Source organism: Lynx canadensis, chromosome E2, assembly GCF_007474595.2.
Source record: "Lynx canadensis isolate LIC74 chromosome E2, mLynCan4.pri.v2, whole genome shotgun sequence".
NCBI classification, from domain to species: domain Eukaryota; kingdom Metazoa; phylum Chordata; class Mammalia; order Carnivora; family Felidae; genus Lynx; species Lynx canadensis.
The window spans coordinates 33,493,482-33,519,684 of record NC_044317.1 but is presented as its reverse complement, the minus strand read 5'-3'; the positions used below and the strand labels follow the sequence as shown (position 1 = coordinate 33,519,684).

General features: G+C 40.7%; 1 protein-coding gene across 5 annotated transcripts in view; it reads right to left on the bottom strand.

The window, feature by feature from the left end:
* Positions 1-25,128, bottom strand: part of BRD7 (bromodomain containing 7) — a 38,613-nt gene extending 13,485 nt beyond the window's left edge. The window contains exons 1-6 of one of the 5 annotated variants that reach the window (XM_030298830.1): positions 24,994-25,128; positions 24,296-24,504; positions 11,339-11,468; positions 10,937-10,994; positions 8,320-8,464; positions 4,227-4,337 (exon numbers count right to left, since the gene is read on the bottom strand). In XM_030298830.1, coding sequence (XP_030154690.1) covers positions 4,227-4,337; positions 8,320-8,464; positions 10,937-10,994; positions 11,339-11,468; positions 24,296-24,504; positions 24,994-25,042 — 702 coding nt within the window. In that variant the 5' untranslated portion in view covers positions 25,043-25,128. The remainder of the gene's footprint in view (positions 1-4,226; positions 4,338-8,319; positions 8,465-10,936; positions 10,995-11,338; positions 11,469-24,295; positions 24,505-24,993) is intronic. The other 4 variants (XM_030298825.1, XM_030298826.1, XM_030298827.1 and 1 more) reach the window with 4 other exon arrangements.
* Positions 25,129-26,203: the final 1,075 nt, after the last annotated feature.

Below are 26,203 nucleotides of genomic sequence, written 5' to 3'. Positions count from 1 at the left end.
GCATTGATATGCTGTGAAATTTTCTTTGTGGTTAAGGGCTTGAGGTTTCTGGAGGCACGTTTGTTTCTAGCGACTACTCTTGCCTTCCAACTGAGCACTGTCCCTGGATAAAATATGGAGTGCAGTCTCCTTAGGGCTGCATGGCAACGGCAGGGAAGATTTTTGCAGAATAATAGAAACTAAGAACTGGAGAAGACCAGAGGTCATTTGAATAAGAACAATGTAGCCCAGAAATGCTACATGACTCACCTAAGGTCAAGAACCAGTGATGAAGTCCAGGCCTCTAGTGTCTCCTAAGGGGCTTTGGCTCATCACACTCTGCTATATTAGTAGTGCAGAATATGAGTGCCTCAAGAACATGGACTATTTAAAATTTTTTTTAAATGTTTGTTTATTTTTGAGAGAGAGAAAGACACAGAGTGTGAGCGGGGGAGGGGCAGAGAGAAAGGGAGACACAGAATCTGAAGCAGGGTCTAGGCTCTGAGCCATCAGCACAGAGTCCGATGCGGGGCTTGAACTCACGAACCGTGAGATTGTGACCTAAGCTGAAGTCGGACGCTTAACCAACTGAGCCACCCAGGTGTCCCTGGACTAGCTATCTTTACTGAACTTTTATCTTAAAGTAACCTTAAAACTATTAAAGTAATATATTTCATTGTAGACAAAGATTTAGGTAGAGGAGAAAAAAAAAAAAAACTTGTTAATTTATCATTATTCCAGTATTTCTCTAAGCATTACACATATCAGCAGATTGGCATTACACTGAATATTTGGTAACATGCATTTTCTTCATTAAGAAATTACAAGCATGTGACCTCCATATCATTAAGTATTCTTTAAAGTGTTTTCAGTAACTATATATATATATATATATATATATATATATATATATATATATAACTTTATCTTAGGTACCATGGTCTTACTAATATCCTGCTATCAGACATTTAGATTATCTCCAAGTTTCCACTATTACAAATAGAAGTCTCATGAACATCACTGTAAATAAATCTCTCCAAGAAGATCTCTTTAGGATAAATGCCTAGATGTGATACTGTATGTAACTATACTTAAAAAAAAAATTCCTAGAAGTGAAAACACTAGGTCAACAAGAATGAGTATTTTTAAGGCTTTTGATATTTACTGCCAAACTGCTTTCCAGAATAGTTTTATTAATATACATTATATTACATGTTAGTGTATACATTATATATACACGTCAGTGATTGACAATTTCTCTGAATCCTTACCAAATTTAACAGTATTTAAAGTAATTTGCCAGTTTGAGTTTTAAAAATATGTCTATTTTAATACATACTTAAAAAAATATTAGTATGATTGTCTCTGTAACTTTTTATTGGCCGTTTGTGTTTTCCCTTGTGTATATCATTTAGGTAATTTCTCACCCATCTCTCTCTAGTATCTAAATCAGAGTCTGGCGCACTGTTAAGTGTTCAGATCATGAAGCTCTCACTTATCTTTTTATTTCCATTCTTGGATTTTATAAAGAGGAGAACCTACATCAAAAACATTTTGGAATTCTAAAAAACATAACATGCACAGGGGCACCTGGGTGGCTCAGTCAGTTGAGAATCTGACTTCGGCTCAGGTCATGATCTCGCGGTCTGTGAGTTCGAGCCCTGCATCGGGCTCTGTGCTGACCACTCAGAGCCTGGAGCCTGTTTCAGATTCTGTGTCTCCCTTTCCCTCTGCCCCTCCCCCGCTCATGCTCTGTCTCTCACTCTCTGTCAAAAATAAATAAACATTAAAAACAATTAAAAAAAACCCAGAACATGCACAGAATTAAAAGAATTAGAGAAATTTTCTAAATTTCAACACAAATCACTGGAAAAAGTTGAATATAATTTTCCTTTGAAAGTAGTCTTTTTTAAAAATAATTAAGATGTCTCCCAATCAGCATACTACTTATCACTTTAACAATATTAAATGACTAAAAGGGCTTGATTCTTTGCCATTAATGACAGCTAATCCTTGGTGCTTTCCCACATGTCAGGCATGATTCTAGGAGTGAAGTACTAGGCTGAGAAAGGTAACACTGCCTCCTGAGGTCACTCAGCATCTCGAAGGCACAGCCAGGCCCTGAACCTTGACTCTATTACTTTGTTTGTACTAGCACGCAGCATGCTAGTATTTATCTAGGAGAGCAAACAAATTATTCTACACGTGTCCTTTATAAAAATGTCTACTACTAAAAAATAAATAAGTAAAAAGGTCTACTAATAGTCACTATTTGTGTGTAAATGAAAAAAAATGATAAATGTACAATCTTTACACTGAACATTCAAAACCAATGATCTTTTAAAAGACATCAATCATAGAAGGGTGTACTGGGCTCTCTTGGGAGCACTGCTGTTACAAGAGTTAACTCCGGTCTAAATTTAAACGTTTAAAAATCACTGTTGTAAGGATCCCTCCCACTTAGGGTGGAGAGGACAGTCAACAGGAAACTATAACACAGGATGGGTAGGGCTCCTCAACAGGAAGAGATCTGAAAAAAGGAAGACAACAGAGAGAGAAAAGGGAAAGTGGAGAAGAATGTTTATTTTCTGTGCTTCCAGCCATCCCATCCCCAGGAAAATTCAAGAGGTAGTGGACTCTTTTGCATGTTATGTTAACTACATTATCTGAAGAAAAGAAAATAATGGGAAATGAAAGTTGATAAATTTACTTGGAATACTGCAAATTCAACTTTCTCCTAAAGCTTCAATATCCAGTTTTGGAGTGACTAACGACTGCACTTGCAGGATGCACTTTTACTTCAAGTGTAGTAACGAGCATTTGCAGATTTTTAAATCTGGAATATGGCTTCATTCTGGATTCTGAACCTTCCTGCAAAGAGGGGTAAACAGATTTTGCCAAAGATGTGTAACTGGCTTACATTACAGGGTCTTAAGTCTTTAGGAAAGGGTAGGAACTGATGCTGTCCGCGCAAGAATTGTCAATCCAAATGTTTTTCTTTCCCCAGTTAAACGGATCCAAGAAATCTTTTAGAGCCAAGCACACAGACACTCAGATATCTGCACACCACGACAATTCTTTCAACGTAAAAGTGTGATACAGATGATCACTACAACAACTGGAAAGCCATGTGCGGCTACACATGACTCATTCCTACTATCCTATAACTCTCCTGAGTCTGGGCCCAAGCTCTTAATTCTGATTTCCTTCTCATTCTTCCTGTCTTATACCCACTCGTTTCCTTCTTCGCAAAATCCCTCTCCTGTCTTGCTCTCCTTTCTCGTGGTCTCCTCCCAATTCTAGCTCTTATGGAGTTGGCACCCTAATGCTAGCAATCATCTTGGGAGATCACTCTTGAAACCTTCTTCTCCACACACGAGAACACTGGAGGCCCAGCGTGGTTAATGCCTTGCCTGAGGTCCACAAGTTCAAAGAACTCCAACTTCCTGCCATGGTAAGGTGCCAGGATCATTTCTGTTAGTTTCCCACCCTATTCAGAGCGGAGTAAAACCTCAAAGAACACGACTTATCTTGTGAGCTCTTCTTTTCTCCCAGCAGGTGCACAGCAATCACCTCAATTTACCCAAAGGCCTTTCCTCAAACCGTAGCTCTGAGGCATCCCGTGTCATTTTCTGCCACTAACCTGTTTTGAACACACGGTCATGTTTATGTGCTCTCATGAAGCTTGATGATGAAGTAAGTGTCTGTGCATGTGCACATGTTCCTCCCACCTTGACCACCTTATTATGTAGCAGTTGTGGTCTTTCAAGGGACAGTGCTCCTGTGGGGAGGTGGCAACCAGCAAGTTACTGCTCGTTGAAATTTTGTTTCTTTCTACTGCAAGGAGTTCCTGTGCCTCACCAAAGCATCAGGGTCCATCGGTACAAAGGGAAGTAGACAGCTTTTCTCCTAAAAGCTCTCATAATTCATCTAATCAATCTTACCCTGGAATTCAGGGTGATGTTTCTTTCATAGCAAATATAAATCTGGTGACTACCAATTCAATAGCCTCTAAAATAAATAATTAGTAGTGAATGCCAGTATTTATTTGCATCAATTCCAAATGAGAACTTCCCTGCTTTAATTTTCTTCTTTATGTGCAAACTTTTTCCCTTTAGTATTTCCTACTTTAATAAAATCTGCCTGTAAAACTAGTACTGTACTGGACTGGATCTCTATCAACTCTAACCAAAAAACAAAGGTATATAGATTTTATGTTATTATTTATGACAAAGAATTTCCTTTACCTGGCTGAGAATTTTCATCCCTGAGTGCAATAGCTTCTTTGCAGCTTTATAATAAATGGTCTCGGGTTTGTTGTAAATCATAGCATTAGTACACATTAGTTTGAAGTTATCCTGGAGAGAGAATATTAAGAAGAAAAATGCATTTAAAACAAAACAAAGCATCCTGTTTGAAATCATATAGGCCTTTGAAAAATTAAAAAAGATAAAACCAACAAAAAACCTTTCTTTCACTCTTTACAACATTAGTAACAATTTACTAAGTTTTAAGATTCACTAACAAATACTGCTAAATTAATTTAAATATTATACATTTCTTTCTAAATTCTTAGACATTTTGTAATTAATTACATGAACCTTTAGATCCCAAGATGAAATTTTTATTTATTTATTTATTTTAGAAAAAGGGAGCAAGTGAGTGAACATGAGAGCCAAGGAGTGGGGCAGAAAGAGAATCTTAAGCAGGCCTCACGCTCTGTGCAGCGCCTGATGAGGGCCTTGATCCCACAGCCCTAGGATCACGACCTGAGCCCAAATCAAGAGTTGGATGCTCAACCGACTGAACCACCCAGGTGGCCCCCAAGATGAAATTTTTAAATGGGTTTCTTCACTATAATCTAACTACACAGAAAAAGAATTAGAAGAAAATACTTCCATTTAATAGAATAATCTTAACTGAGTTCATGTAATTAAAAAATACTACTCTTAGTTTTAAAACAAACATCGTAAGTTTCCGTTTATGAATTAAATAATTTCAAATCCTGATGAAAACTGGGACAGGGCTAAATTATCACAATATTTCTTAGAAATTCAAATTAACTGATCAAAAACACTAACACATTTACACTAATGTTAATATTTGGGTACTATCGTAAGCTAAACATAACTTGCAGAATGCTGCAAAACCATGCCGATGTGCCACAAACCATACAATCTCGAGGAGTTGAAACATGTAACTAGAATAGCCAAATTATCAAAACTGTACTTTTGGGTTAAATTTCAAAGTACCTACATGTGCTGGAGAGCTCAATTCCACTGCATGTTTTCATGGTCAAGTAATTTTTTACTTTGTATAAATGTGACAGTGATTATACCAAGGCCTTACTGAGTTAAAATGGTAAAAACCCAACAAAAAAGAATCCCTCTAAACAAACTCTCTTCCTCTAAATTCAAACCAAATATTCAAATCTCACTATTTAATAACTAGCGATGACAGCTTAGAATACTTACAGGGGATAAAAACAGGTAGATTTAGTATTATTTGAAAGCATGTGAGAAGATAGACTCAAGGGTCCCAAGAAATTTGGTGTTAAATTTAAACTGGATTTAAATTGGATCCTCAGTGTCTGGCCAAGTCTCTTATCAGTTCAGAATTTTGCTACATCCCAGATCTTTAAGAATGTGATGAAAGCCATGGATCCATTCCTCAAGCATATATATGCACACCAAGTTGAACACTAAATTGTTCATGTCATTTTAGTAGGTTCCCCTTAAAGGCTTATCTGTGGCTTCCATCCGGGGGACGCCAGGTTAAGGACCCTTGTTACAGACAGTAGGAAAAACTTCTATTCCATTAAGAATCATTAAATATAGGGAGTGCCTGGGTGGTAAGCACCCGACTTTGGCTCTGGTCATGATCTCACAGCTCATGGATTCAAGCCCCACATTGGGCTCTGTGCTGACAGCTCAGAGCCTGAGGCCTGCTTTGGATTCTGTGTCTCCCTCTCTCTCTGCTCCTCCCCTGCTTGTGCTCTGTCTCTTTCTCAAAAATAAATAAACATTAAAAAAACAAAGAATTACTAAATATATATTTTGGGAAACAAGGCGAATGAGGGAGGACATCAGATGGCTATTACTTATACTAAACGACCACTGGGCCTATAACTGGCAAGAGAGTACTGGATCTGATAAGGCATTTGTAGATTCCATGATCTTCAGTGTCATGTGCTAGGCTTTATTGGACTTCGGGGTAATGGCACTTGGTCATTCAAAAAGCTGAATGACCTTTCTGCATACTTTCCATATAATTACAAAAAAAAATCAAAAACCCAACTTGAACAGACTAATGAGCTGAATAAGCTAATTAATATTACATTGGACTACTGGATTTTTCCCCAAAAGAAAACATACTCATGTAGAAAACTCTAAAACGCTGAAAATATTAGTTCATTCCACTTATGACAAATCTTAATCATTTGTGCAAAAACACTTAGGGGGCCCATTTCTATGGTCTCCTGTCATCATAAGAGAAAGATCAGAAGAAAACTATTCACAAAAAGAAAAAAAAAACCTGTGAAATTTTTTCCCATTAAGCAATAAGAAGGTCAGAAATATGCTGAAATAAACTGTTCTAGTTTAATTTTCACCAGATGAAAAGTTGGGAAAGCTTCCATTTCTCTGAACGTAATTCAGTTTTTTCAGAGTAAGTGGAATGTTATCTATGTAGTCAAATGGATAGCGAAGATAGAATTAAATGCTGGTTTTATTCATAAATCTCAACTGATACGTGGATGAAAAAAGGAAAAGGTAAAGATATCTGTAACTGACTAGAGTCTAGTATTTAGGTCAGGTGAATACTACAACGTTCATGCAGAAAAAATAAAGGCAAAATAGATATTATCTAAACCAGTTCAGTTTGTGGTGGTCTGACACAGAAAATTTCAAAAACCACGTGGTTCCTTTTGAGGATCAAAATGAAAAATTTACCATTGAAATCAACATATGCCAAGGCTATTTAAAGATGGAAAACAGGGGCGCCTGGGTGGCGCAGTCGGTTGAGCGTCCGACTTCAGCCAGGTCACGATCTCACGGTCCGTGAGTTCGAGCCCCGCGTCAGGCTCTGGGCTGATGGCTCAGAGCCTGGAGCCTGTTTCCGATTCTGTGTCTCCCTCTCTCTCTGCCCCTCCCCCGTTCATGCTCTGTCTCTCTCTGTCCCAAAAATAAAATAAACGTTGAAAAAAAAAATTAAAAAAAAAAAAAAATAAAGATGGAAAACACTCCCATTGTAACATGAGACACACACATCATCCTGGTGGCTTATAGCTTCTTTATTTTTATTTTTTTTATTTTTTTTTTATTTTTTTTTTTCAACGTTTATTTATTTTTGGGACAGAGAGAGACAGAGCATGAACGGGGGAGGGGCAGAGAGAGAGGGAGACACAGAATCGGAAACAGGCTCCAGGCTCTGAGCCATCAGCCCAGAGCCTGACGCGGGGCTCGAACTCACGGACCGCGAGATCGTGACCTGGCTGAAGTCGGACGCTTAACCGACTGCGCCACCCAGGCGCCCCTATTTTTATTTTTTTAAGTTTATTTACATATTTCGAGAGTGAGCAAGTGAAGAGCAGAGAGGGAAAGAAGAAAAGAGAGAGAGAATCCCAAGCAGGCTCCTTGCTGCCAGCACAGAGACTGATGTGGGGCTTGAACCCACGAACCATGAGATCATGACCCGAGACAAAATCAAGAGTCGGAAGCTTACCAACTGAATCATCCAGGCGCCCCTTCACTTTTAAAGTTTTTAATCTCCTTCTTCTCTTTTGAAGAAAATATGCTCAATAAGTCTAGCCAAACTGAACTCAGAAAGCAACTGACTTTCATCAAATTAGAACATGTAATTAAACTTTTGTTGACTATTCTCTGGACAGGCCAACTTATCCTCTATTTGAGAGACATGACTAGAAACAGAAAAGGAAACTACTCTGCCACAAATTTAAGTATCAATTTTATCTGCACTAGTCTGAATTTAAAAATCAGATACTTTTTCATTTTAAAGGTTGAGAATATATATTGTAGAACATATGAAATTCAAAATTTTTCTAAAAATGTCCCAAAATAATAAAAGATAGCAGATGGCTTAGTTTGCCTGGTTGCCTATCAACAAGCTCTGAGACAAAAAAATACAAAGATTTTGGATATTAAAGTAAACTTAATTCTCTGCAAAATAAAAGGTCAATTAGAAAGTTTCCTAATACCAAACATGTAGATTTCTACCAAGATTTTGTACATACAGTATCCAAGACTCTCAATTGAACAGACATGTTACTTTGTATCCTAAGTTCGTCTATTTTCCAATCACGACATAAATAACTACAGTTACCTTCAGTTCTTCTATGGACTGGTAATCATTGTTCTTAATCTTTTCTTTCATGGTGCTAAAATCCATTGGATGCTTAATGATCATGGAGTAGCCGGGAGCAATAAAATCAGTCACAGGAAATGAAAAGAAAGCACTTGGGTCTTTTCTGTGAAGATACGCAAAGAGCAATCTTATTTCTACTACAAACAAATCTATTGGTCTAGGAGAAGTCACAGGAAAACTTTCAGATGTAAAAAGAATGTGTAGTATGCTAACATACTTTTCACTGAAAAGTGAAAGAATGATTTCAAAGACTAACAACTAATAACAAGGTGAAGATGTTTTACATACTAGTTGTACCTTTAAGACGGAGAATCTTTTAAGATATACATATCTAATTAGTTGGTAGCACCTCCCACATAGGGAAAAATGAAACAAAATAAAAAATCCAGACTAACTGACCAGTGTCTTGGCCTCTGGGACATAAACCCTATGTACTTTTATCAACCATAGGGGAAAAGGCAGAAATAGTAACTATAAATGCACATCTGCAATCTTCCATGCTGATTTATAACTATAAGCTTGGACTCTTGGGGGGCCACAGGATTAATACATCTATGTAAAATATGTATATTTTCTTAATCAATGGATCCAACTTCTATTTCATCTACAGGGGAGAACTCAAAAACCTGATACTAAAAAGGTCCTCAAATTACCCCCAAACTTAAGAACCAGTGTTTTCTATCACAGGTTTTCAATTCTGGCTTGTGCATCAGAACCAATAGAGGAGCCTTAAAAAAAAAAATTCTAGTTGGGGGGTAGGGAGGGGAGGAGGAGGCTCAGCCTAGACCCAGGACAGAATCTTTTGGGAAGGAGGGCTGGTGCAGACATTGATACTTGTATGATTGACTATTCCTACTAGTGTTGGAATATTTGGCATTGGTAACTCCAGTAGTGACAGGGTTGAGAATCATTGCTCTACAATTAGGTCATTAGACTGATTTTTTTTCCTCTGGCAATTTGGCATACCAAAGTTTTCATACTGCAAATACTTATATTAATAAAAATGGTTTAAACAATAATAAAAGCAGCAACTTTTAATATGTATTTACCACATGCAGACCCATTGATAAGTACTTGATTTATTTTATATGAAATCTTTATAAAAGCCACACAGGTGGTGGTATCCTCAGTTAGAAATGAGAAAACTAAGGCTCAGAGGGCAAATCATTTGTTCTAGATCATAAATGTGATAAAAGATAAGAGCTGGAATATAACCTTAGATATTTGTTCTTCTCTAGCAGGATGCCTAAGCAAGGAGATTAAAAAATAAAGAATAAGCAAAAATACTCAGTCTGGAACTGCTACATACAGCTGTGTGCTGTCCACAGTAGTTACTATGAATAACAACACTAATCATCTCTGGAGGACCTCTTCAGAGCAAATTACCTACACCCCCTAAAATCAGTCATTTTAATATGGTCCTAATCAATTACATTATTTACCAGCATTTGTGCTGAGTCTTAAGGATAACGGATCTCTACAGACTATTCAAAAAATGCGGCTCTGGGTTCTAATTCCCAAAGTGTTCTGAGAAATGTGAATATCCTTGGACTAAGAGAGACCTTGTTAAGTAGATTTCTTTTAAGAAATCTACTTAAAAGATTTCATTAGCCTACATCCTGATCATGTCATAAGAAGAAAAATTTAAAAGGCAGCCCCAACACTTCATAGTCGAGCATTCCAATAGAGTTGGAATACCTAATGCTTACCTGTTCATATTTTTGGGACAAACAGTGAATGACTTATTCAAGTGTATTTCTCAATTACTCTGTAACACCAAAAAGGGAGTGAGGCCACTAACTTCTGATCTTAACTGCAAAGCTGAACAGGTGTTGAATACAGATAGCACTAGAGGCTTTCACTTACAAAATGATTTATATTATGTTCTGGGGTTGACACAGAAGTATAACAGAGTGAGAAGAAAATTCAGTATTAGAATGCATGGCCTATACCCACGAATCCTCTGCAAATAATATAAATGTCTTTGGGTTGAAAACTCAAATTCTGAGTAAAGAAAAGTAGCAAAAATAAGTATTTTAATGAAGACTGAGTTATTCTTTTCCTCTTTAAGAACTTAACATTGGTTTAATCTAGATACTGAATTTTTTAGAACAAAATTTTGCATTTAAGAGAGGGCCACAAATCCTACTTAGTTTCTTCTCCCAGACTTAATAATTGTTGAATATTCACAGCATGATAAGCATTAAACAAATATACAGAAGGTATTTTCATTTATTAGCAAAGTGAAAATATCTGTATTATATCTGTATTATTTATTCCTGGTTTAAAGCTTCAACATCAGAAGTTAGTTTAAAGAGAAATTTGCCATTAAGAATATTATGTAACACTCTTCAGGTTGCCAGTTAAAACAAACCAAAGGAGAACATTTAAAAGTCAGCTTCTTAAAGTACTTTCTATTGCCAGGCAAAATATTTATCATCCACTTTAAAATCAAGTACATTTGGATTTAGGCCACAAAAATGTGGCTTTAAATAATCAAAAATAGAGAAGTGGTTTGGATCCTATATTTCTCATTTTAATTTCCAAGTTAAAAAATGTTGGAAAGAACATTTACCTCTGTAATTGTCTCATCAGTTGATTCAAAGCTTCTTGAAGGGGTGTCTGTTCTACTTCTAAAGTAAAGGAGAAAGGAAAAGAGTGTTTTCAAAAGGAAGATTCTAAAGAGTATTGTTCAGCTGATTTCTTTCCATATGACTTACCTCATACTCATCATTAAATGTCTCATACAGAAATTTCATTTATCTTACAAATATATTGAAGTACTAGAGTATCAATTCAAAATGGAAGCTACTTTAAAGCTCTTATGCAGTGACAGAAAATAGAAAACTTAAAAAAAAAAATTCAATTATACAGCTTTTAATCTTAAAAGCTAAAACCCAGTCACCTTCCCAGGCTACAACCCTTAAAATAATTTCAGCTTCCTCATTCAAGTAAGTTAATTCAGACTTATTCCAACCTTCTTGTTTGGCTAAAGAGCTTGTGAGAGGCTTCTCAGGAGGCAAGTCTAATCTTACAGGGGCCTGGCACTGGAGATCTTTCTCTGTCTCATTCTCCACACGGTCCCGATCTCGCTTCTTTTTATCCTCCTAAATGGAACAAAGGGAAACAATTTAGAAATACTTCAGAATACCTTTAAAACAAATAATTTCAGTGAAAACAAAAACAAGACACTACTTAAAAGAAAATAGATTTCTAATAATGAAATCTTAATGTATTTTATTGCCATCTACTGGAAAAGGAGAGAATAACAGCTCCTGGGGGGGGGGCGGGTAGTGCTTCTATATCCCAGAAATAATCAATTAGAAAAATAATACTATTCACAAAAGAAAACATACCTAGGAATAAATTTAATAAAAGATGTCCAATACCTTTTGGGAAAAATTATGAAACATTACTGAGAGGTCACTGTGGAAGACCTGAATAAAGGAGATATACCATGTTCATGAATTGATAGTCAATTCTCTCCCAAGTAATCTACAAATACAATGTTATGATGGGGCGCCTGGGTGGCTCAGTCAGTTAAGCGACTGACTCTTAATTTCGGCTCAGGTCATGATCTCAGAGTTCATGGGATCAGGTTCTGCAATGGGCTCTGCACTGACAGTGCAAAGCCTGCCTGGGATTCTCCCTCTCCCTCTCTGCCCCTCCCCTGCCTGTGCACTCGCTCTCTCTCTCAACATTTAAAAATAAATAAATAAAATGTTATGTCAATCAAAATTGTAAGACAGAATTTCATGAAATTTGACAAGCCAATCATATAATTTATCTTGAAGAGTGAATCATCAAGAATAATCCACACAGTTTTGAAAAAAGTCACAATAAGATGTGTTTTACCAGATAGTATTTGTAATACTAACTGGGGCAAACAGACCAATAGAGCAGATTGCAGAGTATAGAAACAGACTCGTGCACATAGACAAGTCTCGGTATATCAGGGGTGGCATTATAAATCAAGGACAAAAGGGCAGTGCTGGCACAACTGGTTATCTACATGAAAAAGAAAATAAAATTAGATCTCTACCTCATATTGTACACAAAAGGAAATTCCACACAGATTAAAGACTTAAATGTACAAAGCAAAGCTTTAAAATTTCAGATAAAAGTAAAGGATCTTTATGACCCAAGAGTAGAGAAGATTAGCTATCGACTGACATAAAGTACTTGAAACACAGAAAACTCAAAAGTATTAACAAATACTGTGCAAAGAGCATTTATTCAAGTAAAAAGGCAGATAACCCAATAGAAAATGAGTAAAGGATATCACAGGTAATTCCCAGAAACCTGAAATATCAAAAAACATGCCAACTAACTCAAGCTGCCTAGAACTCTGGGGATTATAAATGTTTGAAACTACAAGGCATTTCCTAGCTCTCCATGTGACAAAAAATAAAATGCCTGAAAATGTCAAGTTTTGATGAAAACCGAGAAATAGGGCTCTCACACCTTGCAGATGGGTAGGTAAATAAGTACAACCATTAGGAGAACAATTAACAATATTTTAAGGCTGAAGATGCCTTTACCCTACTTCTCAGCTTTTCTACTCCTGGGCATATACCCTAGAGAAACTTCTCTACATGGAAGGCAGGTATAAGAATATTTACTGCCACATTCTGAAACAGTAAAAAATTATGAACAATCCAATGCCTACTAAAAGGAAAATGGATTGATAAATTATGACATTTACACAGCAGGTAAAATTTATAAGCTAAAGTTACACTGTATCAAGATATAGAGTGTTCAGAACTATAATTTCTAGAGATAAAAGTTGAGAATACTGTTACAATACTGGTTTTGTAGTTTGAAAATGTGTAAGTGTATATTATTTACAGATGTATGTGGAAGTGGTAAAATTACAAAAACAAGTATGCAACTGATACACAGGACACTCACAATAATGGTGGTCTCCAGGGCAGAGAGAGAGGAGACAGAGGGAGAGGAATGGGATTCTGGAAGAATACACAGAAAGCTTCATCTGTATCTATATTCTAATTTTTCTTTTTCTTTCTTTCTTTCTTTCTTTCTTTCTTTCTTTCTTTCTTTCTTTCTTTCTCTTTCTTTTCCTTCTTTTTTTCTCTCTCTCTCTTCCTCTCTTTCCCTTTCTCTCTCCCTTTCTTTTTCTTTCCTTTCTCTTTCCCTCTCTCTTTCCCTCTCTCTCTCTTTCCCTCTCTCTCCACTTCTTTCTCTCTTTCTTTCTTCTTTCTCTTTCTTTCTTTCTTTTCTTCATCTTCTTTCTTTCTCTTTCTTTCTTTCTTTCTTTCTTTCTTCCTTTTCTTTCTTTCAATATTTATTTGGAGAGAAAGACAGAGCAGGCGAACAGGGGAAGGCAGAGAGAGGGGGAGGGAGAATCCCAAGCAGGCCCTGTGCTGTCAGCAGGGCTCCATTCCATGGCCCTGGGATCATGACCTGAGCCAAAATCAAGAGTCAGATGCTCAACCGACTGTGCCACCCAGGTGCCCCTATTTCTTTACAAAAACAAACAAAAAGCCAAAGCCAAAAACCAAAAAATCAAGTAAAAGGTAAAAAAAAGCTAAAGCTGGATGGCTGGTATCCAGGTGCTAGTTTTATTATTGTGTTTTCTTTTTTTTTTAATTAAATTTTTACTAAAATTGTCTAAAAATGTCTACTTATGCCTTTGAGAATCAAGCTTAATAGGATCTTATCGACTCCAAAACTATTTTTTTTGGCTTATGTCCTAATTTATTGTCCTAGTATCCAGAGCAGTGGTTCTCAAAGTGTGCTCCCTGACCAGCACCATCAGCATTATCTGGGAAGTTGCTAGAAGTGCAAATTCTGAGTGCCCATTATGGATCTCAAGCTTCAGTGTACAGCAGAATCATCTGAAGGTCTTGTTAAAACACTAACGTCTCGGCCCTGTTTCCGGGATTACCCATCCGGTAGGTCTAAGGTAGAGCCTATGAGTCTGCATTAATAACAAGTTTCCAGGCCTTGTGGGTGTTGCTGCTATAGGAATCACACTTTCAGGATCACTGATACAGAGCTTCTATTCTCAGGGTCCAAAGCATCTAATATAGAATATATGACTGGTTTCAAGGCTCCAGAGAAAAATGCTATATAAACTGTACTCACAGTGCTCTTGATCTCAGTTATCATCAAGTTGATTGGTGTCTATTTTTATGACTTCATGCCATACTCTAGAGCAGCAAATTTTGATTCTGGAAAGTTTTGTGGGTTTTTTGCCATCAGTCAGAACAACCGGCATCAATCTTTTGTAGGCTGGAAAATTTCCTTCTGTTCAATGGAAAAAGACCCCCTAGAGACACAGATTCCTTCCTATGAAATGTAAATTGTGAAGTGAGGACAGTTGCAAGGCAATAAGCACTCTCCTAGGTGGAAAGAACCAGGGCTATAGTGCCAGGAATCTAGAGCAGGAGTTGGCAAACTTTTTTTGGTAGATGGCCAGACAGCATATAATTTAGCTTTGTGGTCCTAAGGTCCCAACTACTAACCTTTGCTGTTGTGGCGTGAAAGCAGCCCTACCCAATACATAAATGAATGGGTGTGGCCGTATTCCAACAAAACTTTACTTATAAACCCAGGTGCACTGGCCATGGTTTGCTGACCCATGGTCTATGGGCTCAAGTTCTAGCCCCAGCCTCATCCTTAACACACAGTGACCTTCTTAAGCAATTCACTTATTCTCATCAGGCCTCTCATCACCCACAAGATAGAGATTTAACTGTTGATTTTATCTATCTTAGAATCAATGGAATGGTGAAATGAGGTCAAGAAATAGAAAGAAAAGTTGAAAAAGTACCAAAGGATGGTACAACCTGGTCACTTTATCCTGTCAGCCTGGTCTACGTTAACCACCTTAATATTCAGAATGGCAAGAGAATATAACCTTCTGGGCTACAGTCCCAAAGAGAAAAAGAATACAAAAACCTATACTTGGAAAGCACCCTAAACTGCATGGATATTCAGTAACATGTTACTGCCAGACTAGGAATTAGGAGACCTGCCTTCTAGTTTACCAGAATGTGACCCTGAACAAGTTATCCCACTCACTCACTCAGCTTCACACAAAACAAGAGGCTTTGACCTCTACACTTCTCTCTCCACTTAAAATTCTGATTCCAACCTTCTAATTTTCTTCATGATTCAGAACATAGTTAAAGAATCTCACTGAGAACGTCCCTTACTAAAGTCACACAGATATGTAAAACCAAAAGTTAATACAGTTATGCTTAATAGTTAACGCATTTTGCCAATTACATATAGAAAACGACACAAAGATACTGGAGCCATTTAACTTTAGGTGGCCAAGGAAGAAGGGTTTACAGTTATAGTTTATAAATAGGCTCAGATTCTGGCTTTGCCACTTATTTGCCATGAAATTATGGATAAACTATATAATTTGGGGGAGGGGACTAATTTTCTTATCTTTGCAATACAAGACATACCTCAGAAGATTGTTCTGAGGATGAAATAAGACAGTATATGTGAAATTTCAGCGAAGCACTTGCCCATATTGTACACTCATTCATTCATGCATTCAATAAAAAAATAAGGTTCTACTGTATAGATAAACACTGGTGGATAACACACACACACACAGCCCTGCCCTTAGGAAGCTGACAGTGTAACAGCAGAGACACACATTAAACAACTCATTAAAAAGACCCAAACAGAATCCATGGAGAGAATAACTGTTGGGTGAATCTAATTTAGACTGGACAAGTGTGGGAAGACTTCTATGAGGAAGTAACATCTGAGCTGAGATCTGAAGGACAGAATTTAGCCAGGCTGGGGGTGGAGGTGGGTGGGTGGAAACAGCATTCCAGGCAGAGGAAATATCCTGTGCGCAAGAAGGTCCAGGCAGGAGAGAGGAACAGCGGCTATTTCTGTAACTACAAACACACTGTACTTAATTTCAGACTCTAATTTATTCACAACTCAATGGCAAGTTATTAATTTGTGAATGACACTTCTGAAGCAAATCTTTGCTCATATTATTAATATTATAACACTCATTGCACTATAAACACATCTGCCTCTTCACTAGAGTTCCTTGTGGGCAGGGTCCCATGTCATTTTTAGTGCTGTACCTCCAAGCTCAACAATGCCTTATGCATAATACTTGCAGAATTAATTAATTACAGGAGGCAGCATGGAATGGGAATGTGAAAGCACACAAATGAACAGCTGAAGTCCTTAGTGGTAAGTACTGTCTTTCAGCTACTTTTGGAAGGGATACAGATACAGATACAGAGATTTCTAGCTATACTCAAATAATGCTTCCAATCCGCAAAACAATTTTAGAATTTAACAGGTGATTTTGAATTTAATTGAAAAATCAGTCTTACTACCTCAAAGTGACACCTCATTTTTGGCCTTAGATTGAAGACAGCATGTGCTGCCTATTTAGTCTGTACCTCTGATGCCTTCCCCCGGCTCCCCAAGGGAAAACAAGAAACAATTTCCCCTGGACTCCCAGAACATACCTTTATTCATACCTCTACTAGAATTTACCAGGCCATGAAGTTTAGCTCTCCTTTCACATCTGATTCCCCAGCTCAACTCTGAGCTCCTCCAGGAGGGCAGGAACTGTATTTTATTTACCTTCATCATTTGAGTCTAATAACAGAGTCTGGCATGTAAGAGGTGCCTGGTAAATGTCTGTTGAGTAAATAAATGAATAAACAGTAGCAACACTACTCTTACACTCATAACAGTCTTTCTTTCTCTAGAGGTGCCTGGCTGACTCATCTGGAAGAGCGTGTGACTCGTGATCTTGGGGTTGTGGGTTTGTGCCCCATTTTGGGTGCAGGATTACTATAAATAAGTAGGGGCATGTAGGTGGCTCATTTGGAAGCACATTTGACTCGATCTCAGGATCATGAGTTCAAGCCCCACGCTGGGTATGGAGCCTACTTAAACAAACAAACAAACAAACAAACAAACAAACTTTAGGGGCACCAGGCTGGCTCAGTCGGAAGAGCATGTGACTCTTGTTATAGGAGTTGTAAGTTTGAGCCCCACAATGGGTACAGAAATTACTAAAAAAAAATAAATAATAATAAACTTTTTTTTTTTTTTTTTTAAAGAGGACAACCTCCAGAGGAAACCAGAGTGGGAGGATTTTCTGCTGGGAGATCCTGGCTTTGGCAGATGTCATACCAAACAAATCAATGAGTTGTGTTTTGACAGAATTTCCATTTTGCTTAATGATTACAGTCATCCATTTTTTCTCTCTAGTTATGAGCTACCTCATCCTCTATGCCTTAGTTAACTCAGCAATAAAATGAGATACTAACAGCACCTACTCCACAGAGCTATTTGTAAGAATTAAAATAGTAAATGTAAAGAACTCAGAACTGTGCCTGGCATACAGTAAACGCTCGAATGTTAATTTTTTTTTTTTGGTTGTTGTTTTTTTATTTTGAGACAGAGAGAGAGAGAGAGAGAGGGCATGTGCACATGCAAGCAGGGGAAGGGCAGAGAGAGAGAAAGAGATTGAGAATCCCAAGTGGACTCTGCACTGTCAGCACAGAGCCCTATGTGGGGCTTGAACTCATGGACTGTGAAACCATGACCTGAGCCGAGGCTGGATGCTTAACCAACTGAGCCACACAGGTGCCCCATGATTCCTTACCTGTAATCGTACAAGATGAAAAGAATATCCCTATATTAGAATAATAGCTCAGAGTACATAGTTTATCCCATTGCTTGAACATGTAGTGTAACATCATTATATTCTGATTTTTCAAGACCAGCTCAAATGCAACCGCTTAAGCAAAATCTTCTGTGATTCCCCCCACCCAGCCCCAGGGACTCTCAAGAGACTCAGAACTAGAACGCCCCCTCTGTTAAGGGCACTGATTTTAATTTTCCATGTACTGTGAAGGGTGTGGAGGTCAGTGTCCATTTTAACAACTCTTTCACACTACAGACCTATTTAAGGGGCAGGGTTTGAGTTCCTGTTCTGGCACTGATTATGCAACTTTGAGCAAGTGACTAAGCTCTCTGAGCCTTAAGTTTTCTCATCTGTAAAAGAGAAGACAGGATGATCTGGCACTTCTACTTTTGGATATATATCCAAAAGAACTGAAAGCAAGTTCTCAAAGAGATGCTTACATACTCGGGTTAACAACAGCATTATTTATAATAGCCAAGAAATAGAAGCAAACCAAAAATCCACTGACATTTAAAAATTTTTAATTTGAGAGAGAGAGCACGCAAGCGGGGGTGGTGGGGAGACAGGGAGAGGGAGGGGGGAGGGAAGAGGGGGGAGGGAGAAGGGAGAGGGGGAAGGGGATGAATGGGGATGGAAGGGGCAGTGGTGAGAGTTTCTGTTTCTCTCTTTTCTGTCTTTCCTTTCTTCCTTTCTCTTCTCCTTCTCTTTACTACTTTCTTTCTCTTTCTTTCTTTTCTCTCTTTTTCTCTCTCTCTCTCTCTCTCTCTCTCTCTCTCTCTCTCTCTATCTCTATCTCCCTCTTACAGCTCCCCACCAGTTTCCTCCCCCCCTCATGGCTCCTCCCCACGACCCTGGGATCAAGACCTGAGCTGAAATCAAGGGTCAGATGCTCCACCAACTGAGCCACCCAGGCATCCCACAGAATTTTACTTATTGCCCCTCAGTTTTACTTCATTGTCCTCTCATGCTTATATTCCTAGACCAAATGATAGGAGCATTTATTCATCAGCTGTTATTTTATTTATTTAAAGTTTATTTATCTTGAGAGAGGGAGAGACAGTGTGTGTATGCATGAGAGGGGGAAAGGCAGAGAGAGAGGGAGGGAAGGAGAATCCCAAGCAGATTCCACACTGTCAGTGAGGGGCTCGAACTCACAAACTGGGAGATCATGACCTGAGCTGAAATTAAGAGTTAGATGCTTAACTGACTGAGCCAGGTGCCTTATATATTTTTTATATGATGTGGAAATTGGAAATAAAGGACTTGCAAATGTAAAGCTGAATCTTTAGGAAATACATTAAGAGTTATGCCAGCACACAAATTCTTTGCCAATCACTCAGCATTCGAATGCTCAGGGGGGAAAAACTAGCCAACACACTTTCAGAGGGGTGGTATCTAGATCATGGCCTGATTAAAACAAAGGGATGTTGTACTCGTAATGTTCTGGCTGGTATTAAATGCCACTGTGCTACACAGAGAAATACTATCGATCGTAACTGCTTGGCCATTTTAAACTAATATAACCAGGGCCTTTCCTACTCAAGAGAAGAAACTCATTTAACTCCAACACTTTTGAAAAATTATAGGGTTTTATGTTGTAAGTGTGTGTGCTTCCCCCAAACTTTACCTTTCCCTTTTCTTCCCTAAGTAACAGATTCCTGATCTTCATTAGGGTACAAAGCCCCACCTCCTTCTCCAACTAAAAGACATTTCCCAGCCTCCCTGGCAGCTAGGGTGGCCATGTGGTTAAGTTGTAGCTGATGAAACACAAGCAGAAGTTACGTATGCCTTTCAGAAAAACGCTTTAAAATGGCAAGTTTTATCCTTTCCCTGCATCCTTCCTTCTTCCTGCCACATAGAATGGCCAGAAGAATCACCAGTCCCTTAGAACCACACATACCCCAGCCCCTTCCAGGCCCATGTCTGTTACACAGCTGCTTCTCCCCAAGAAGAGACCAGAGGCAACTGCTATTCCTAAAATTCCCTGGAGATCCAGAACGTAGCTCAGAGAGGAGCGTCCGGAAGTCTCCCTTCCTAGACAACACTAGTAAAAGAACCCCCTCCCCCATCCCTGGTCTGACCTGCAAAGAAGGGATGGCCCAAACAGCCTCTACAGAACCAATGACACCCCAGAGAATCTGGAATGTCCCATGGTCTCTGAGTCCTGGGGAAACGGGACCTTGGGCAAATTCACTTCACTTCTGAGTTTCCACATTACCTTTCATAAAACGGAAACCAACCTACTTGTCCTATTCTGCAGGGTGTTACGTCCAAGTAAGACTATGGATGCAAAAGCATCTTAATTTACAAGGTAATCGAAATATAATGAAGGCTAATGACATTTCGAGCCACAGTCAAGAAAGGGCAGAGTGGCTGGAACACAGGGGGAGAATTCCAGGAACTTATCCCAAAGATATCCTTACAAAAGTATACAAAGATTTGTGTACACGAGGCTCAATGAAGCTTTATTTGTAACATTTAAATGCAGTATCAAATAAAACATGGTACATCAATATAACAAAATACTACGCAGTTAATAAAAGGAATGAGACAATTGATAAAAGAAGAAATGAAGAACACGAGTGTATCAGCTGGCATTATGGTGCCAGAACTAAAATCAGAAGTGGTTAAAAGGGGTGACCTCAACTTCCAGTTAAATGAGATGAACAAAGTACAGACGAGATGACAGGGGATGAAAGATACCCACACATTTGGGAGATGAAAGGCAAGTGTAGGAGCGTGCAGATCACAGAAAGCAAGAGACCTCCTGCATGCAGAAGTGGACAGCTAGAGAAAAGTTCAAACCTGAGAAACCTGGAAAAGCTCACGCTTGGAGACATAAGGAACCAGAGTCTCCAGACAGCATACCAGCCAGAAGTGGGGAGAGATGCTGGACTGAATGCAGAGCACTGGGTGGTAGGATCTTCAGTCCCCTTCCCTGGCTGGCCCCCAAAACACCAGCAGCCAGGTAAAATCCTTGTCCAAGAAGGGACTTTTCTCTGGAGACAGAGACATTTGGGGGTTCCCCAATGAAATGATCAGGTCTTTGTTTAGTGACTCTACAGCTAGAAAACTAAATACAAAGTATTTATTCATACTTTAATTAAGTACTTTAATTAAAGTATTTATTAATCAGTCCTTTTGTGCTTCACACTAAAATACAGACTAGGAAGGCGCAACAGGTATCTAAGGGATGCCGTTAACATAAAAGGAGGAGACCAAGAAAATAAACTGAAGAACTGGAGATACAAAGCAAGGAGCAAAAGAAAACTTAAAAGGAAAAAAAAATATCCTCAGAGAAAAAAAAGAAGATACTGCATAGAAAAATAAGAACAGGGTGCTATAAAAACAAGGACAACTAGGGGTGCCGGCGTGGCTCAGTTGGTTAAGTGTTGGGACTTCAGTTCAGGTCATAATGTCACGGTTCATGAGTTCGAGCCTCACACGGGGCTTGCTGCTGTCTGCGCAGAGCCTGCCTCAGATCCTCTGTTCCCCTCTCTCTCTGCCCCTCCCTCCGCTCACACTTGCTCTCTCAAAAATGAATAAACATCTATTATTTTTTAAAAAAGGACAATTAGAGAACAAGATGCTTTTAAAATTCTAGGACACAATAATTCTCAATCTGGCATTCCATGCGGAGTCAAACCATCCATCTATGTGAGACTATATAGGATGGCAGAATAAAGATATTCAAACACATAAGGACTTCCAAAACCTACCTCCTATGAATGGTTTCTTAGGAACTTCCTAGAGTTAAGAATCCACCAGAATAAGGGAGCAAACCAAGAAGACATGGGATCCAGGAAAGAAGCAAAGGAGGATCCCAGAAGGCCTAGAGGACTCAACCAGACTAGACAGGGCAGGAGGGCACAGAGGGCTCCAAGATAGATGTCTCAAGAAAAGGAGAACTGTTTGACCACGTGAAAAACAGAAATCAGACGGGTTTCATAAATCTGTCAGTTTGGGAAGGTTTGGTACACAATAACCAAACAAATGGAAGCAATTAACAAGAGACCAAGTTCGGCTCTATATTTGCTATACTTGTCACCAGTGAAAAACAATTAAACACTGAATACTGATTTAACCAACGATTGTGATACATCCACACTGGAAGAATGGAGGAAGGGAAATCGGGGGTGTGAAGCGGTATTGGACTGCTGACTTAAGTTCTCACCTTCTGTAACTTATCAGTAAAAGACGTACTGATAAGTCAGGAAAGAACATAAACTACATTTAAAAAAGGACACAAGGGGCACCTGGGTGGCGCAGTCGGTTAAGCGTCCGACTTCAGCCAGGTCACGATCTCGCGGTCCATGAGTTCGAGCCCTGCATCAGGCTCTGGGCTGACGGTTTGGAGCCTGGAGCCTGTTTCCGATTCTGTGTCTCCCTCTCTCTCTGCCCCTCCCCCGTTCGTGCTCTGTCTCTCTCTGTCCCAAAAATAAATAAACGTTGAAAAAAAAAAAAATTTTTAATTTAAAAAAAAAAAAAAAAAAAAAAGGACACAAATACCCAAAGGAAAAAAACTAAAACATTTTGGAAGTAAAACTCTCCACTGGAGCAGGAGACTGCTTTTGTGTAAAAGCTCTGAAGTACTCTTGACTTTTAAAAACTATGTTCACTGGGGCGCCTGGGGGGCTCAGTCAATTAAGCGTCGACTTCGGCTCAGGTCACGATCTCACGGTCTGTGGGTTCAGGCCTGGCGTCGGGCTCTGTGTTGACAGCTCAGGGCCTGGAGCCTGCTTCAGATTCTGTGTCTCCCTCTCTCTCTCAAAAATAAATGAACATTAAAAGAAAAATTAAAAACTATGTTCATAAACTACTTTACAAATAAGAAAAAAAACCCAGCTTGTTACCTTTTTTTTAAGTAATTTTTTTGAGTGTTTATTTTTGAGAGAGAGACAGAGAGAGTACAAGCGGGGGAGGGGCAGAGAGCGAGGGAGACACAGAATTGGAAGCAGGCTCCAGGCTCTGAGCCCGACGTGGGGCTCGAACTCACGAGCTGCTGCCTGAGTCAGACGCCTGACTGAGACACCCAGGTGCCCTCCAACTGGTTATCTCTAGTGGGAGGGACTGTATGAGGGACCAGGGTGAGGAAAAATTTCCTCCTTTTTATTTTATTTTTTTTTAACATTTATTTATTTTTGAGACAGAGAGAGACAGAGCATGAACGGGGGAGGGGCAGAGAGAGAGGGAGACACAGAATTGGAAGCAGGCTCCAGGCTCTGAGCCATCAGCCCAGAGCCCGACGTGGGGCTCGAACTCGCGGACTGCGAGATCGTGACCTGAGCCGAAGTCAGACGCTTAACCGACTGAGCCACCCAGGGGCCCCAAAATTTCCTCCTTTTTGTTCACTCTGTATTGTTTGAATTTCTTAAAAAAAAAAAAAATCACATGCACATAATAGTTTTTATAACTCAGCAAAAGAAAATATTATATAGTTCTATATACTGTCACAATCCAGCCAAAGGCAATTAAAAACTGAGGCAGAAAATAATGGATTTAGGAAATTCTAAACAGAGCGTCTCTAAGATTTAGTGACTTATCAAGGTATTTAATCACGTGGAATAGAACACTTCTGTTATGTATATACACATAAAAGTTATAAAACTAATTTATGGAAATCTATCTTCAAGGTACAGTAACTGATTTAATAAACCACTCAGTGACCGGTTAAATCTGGGAAGTGCAGAAGTCTAGGCTAATTCCGGGCATGTTTTCCGAGCCCGTGAACCAAGACAGCGGCTACTTTCCCCCCGCTTTTCTGTGAACTGCAGATGGTTAGGAAAATGCCAATTTTTACCACTGGTGTCATGTCCTTTAAAGGTCTCTGATCAGATTTCCTCTTCAACGGATTCACGTTTTAAGATGAAAGCTGCTCATTATATATCTGGCATTACAGTATTTACTTCGGAGCAAAATCCCGTTCACTTTTGAAACGACTATTGTTGTTGACAAACCTGAGGCTGCTTCGAGCACGACTTCCACTTTTCCTAGATGGGCAAACGCTCTTTGACGCGGCTCTTGAAAATCAGGACTCAGCTGTGAGTGTAACTAAGTATAAATAAATCAAGAGTTGCTGAAACTCCCAACTGATTCATGTTTCTAGGCTGCCCTGCTCTTCCTCAAAACAAGACAGCCGTAAAGGCGTTTCAGCGTCTCGCCAGACACAGAGAGAATCAAGTTAGGTTGGCAGCGGGAGGCGGGAACTCTTAAAAAGTGGCACCACCAGCAGAGCCGAAGCACCGCAGCCACGTTTACCTTTACTCGTCTCCGTTTTCTCCCCTTTTCTTCTCCTGGAACCTGCTTCTCTCCTTTCTTCCTCTTTTTCCGCTTTCTGTCCTTGTGTTTGTCATGATCGTTTTTGTCCTCGAAGAGGCTTGAGTCGTGCCCCGAGCTGCCCGTGGAGAGCTCGGTGACTTCGTTCCCTCCCACTTTGAGGACCAGCTTCAAGGGCTTCTCTACATACTCTTAAACAAAAGGACAGAGCCTCGATTACGGGCGGGACGCGCCGGCCAGCATCCACGATGCAGAGGCACCGCGGGCAGGGGGACGGGCAGGGGGAGAAGGGGGAGCCACTGCCGGGGCGGCTTTGGGCGCGCAGTGGGCGCCGCGCGAAGCACCTGTTGACTGACGGACACTCGCCGAATGTGTGCCCCGAACGCTGCGGGCCTCTGGGGGCCGTCTCACACCTCCCAACAAGAGCCCCGCCGGGGGGGGTGGGGTCAGGGGTCCCGGGTTCGAATGCCGCCCCCGCCTGGGAGGGGTCTGCGCGGCCTCCCGCGGGCCGCGCCCCCTTCGCGGGTCCCGGCCTGCCCGTGGGAGGTGCGGCCCCCGGCCCGCCTCGGGAGCTTGAGGGTGGTCTCGAAGGAGCGAGAACCCTCCCCCCCCCCCCCCCCCCGCCACGCCACATACACACTCCCCAGAGCCGCCGCCCCCCACCGCGGCCAGCTCCTCACCCTCGTAGAGGTGTTTGTCCGACTTGTGCTTCTTGTGCTTCTTGCCCATGTCGGACCGGGCCCCGGTGCCCGCCCCCCGCGCCAGGCCCAGGCCGTGCGGCGCCGCTTCCGGTCCGGGCCAGGCGAGCGGAGGGCGGGAGCGGGGCCCGCGAGACCCCGCGCCCCGAGGCAGGGGGGCGGCGTGCGCCGGGCGGCGCGAGGCCCCTCACGAGAAGACTGCGCGCGAGACCCGGCCGGAGCCCGAGAGCGGCGGCGAGGCGGCGAGCGGCCGGCGTTGAGGCGGGAGAGAGGGTCCGCGGAGCGCGCAGGGTGCTGCTGGCTGCCCGTGGCGGCTCCTGGCGGCTGGAGGTGGCGCCGCAGCCCGCGCCCCGGGGGCGGGGCTGGGGGCGGGGCTGGGGGCGGGGCGGCGTCCACGGCTCAGAGTCCCCCTGCCCTCTGCTCTCTGGTCTCCCTCCCTTCCTGTCCTTTCTCTTTTTCCCTCTTTTCCCCTCTTCCTTCCATCTCTGTCTTTCTTCCCTCCCTCCTTTATCTCTGTTTCTCTCTCCACTTCTCTCTTCTTCTCTCTCGCTTCCTCTCTCTTTCCCTCTTCTCGCCTCTCTTCCTCCCTTCCCTCTGTGTCTCTTCCCTTCCTCCCTTCTCTCCTTTCTCTCTCTGTCTCTCTGAGATGGAGACTCTGTCTGATTGTCGCCTCTCCCTCCCTCCCTCTCTGTCCCTCTTTCCCTTGCTCTCTCGCTGTTTTCTGTCTCACTGTCTCTGTCTCTCTCTCCCTCTCTTCCTCTGCTTCTATCTGCCTTTGTTTTCGCTCTCTCCCTCCTTTCCTCTCTGTCTTTGTGTCCCTTCCCTTTTTTCCTTCCCTTCCTCCCTCCTCTCTTTCCCTCTTCTCCCCCTCTTTCTCCCTTCCCTCCATCCGCCTACCTCTTTTCCTTTTTTCCCCTTCCTTTTCTTTTCTTTTTATCACCCTTCCCACTCCCCTGACTTCTCTCTTCTTTCCCTCTTCCCCTTGTTTATGTCTTCCTTTTAACAATATGTATTGAACCGTGTACTGGATGCCAGATCTAGCAAACCCAGGATGCTGGTAACTGAAGGATTCTAATCTTTAAAACAAAACAAAACAAAACAAAACAAAACAGACAAAATTCCCCAAAACCCACCAAACTTATGTGCTGATATGTAAAGGCCTCCCAAACTGTAACAAAAACAACACCAACGA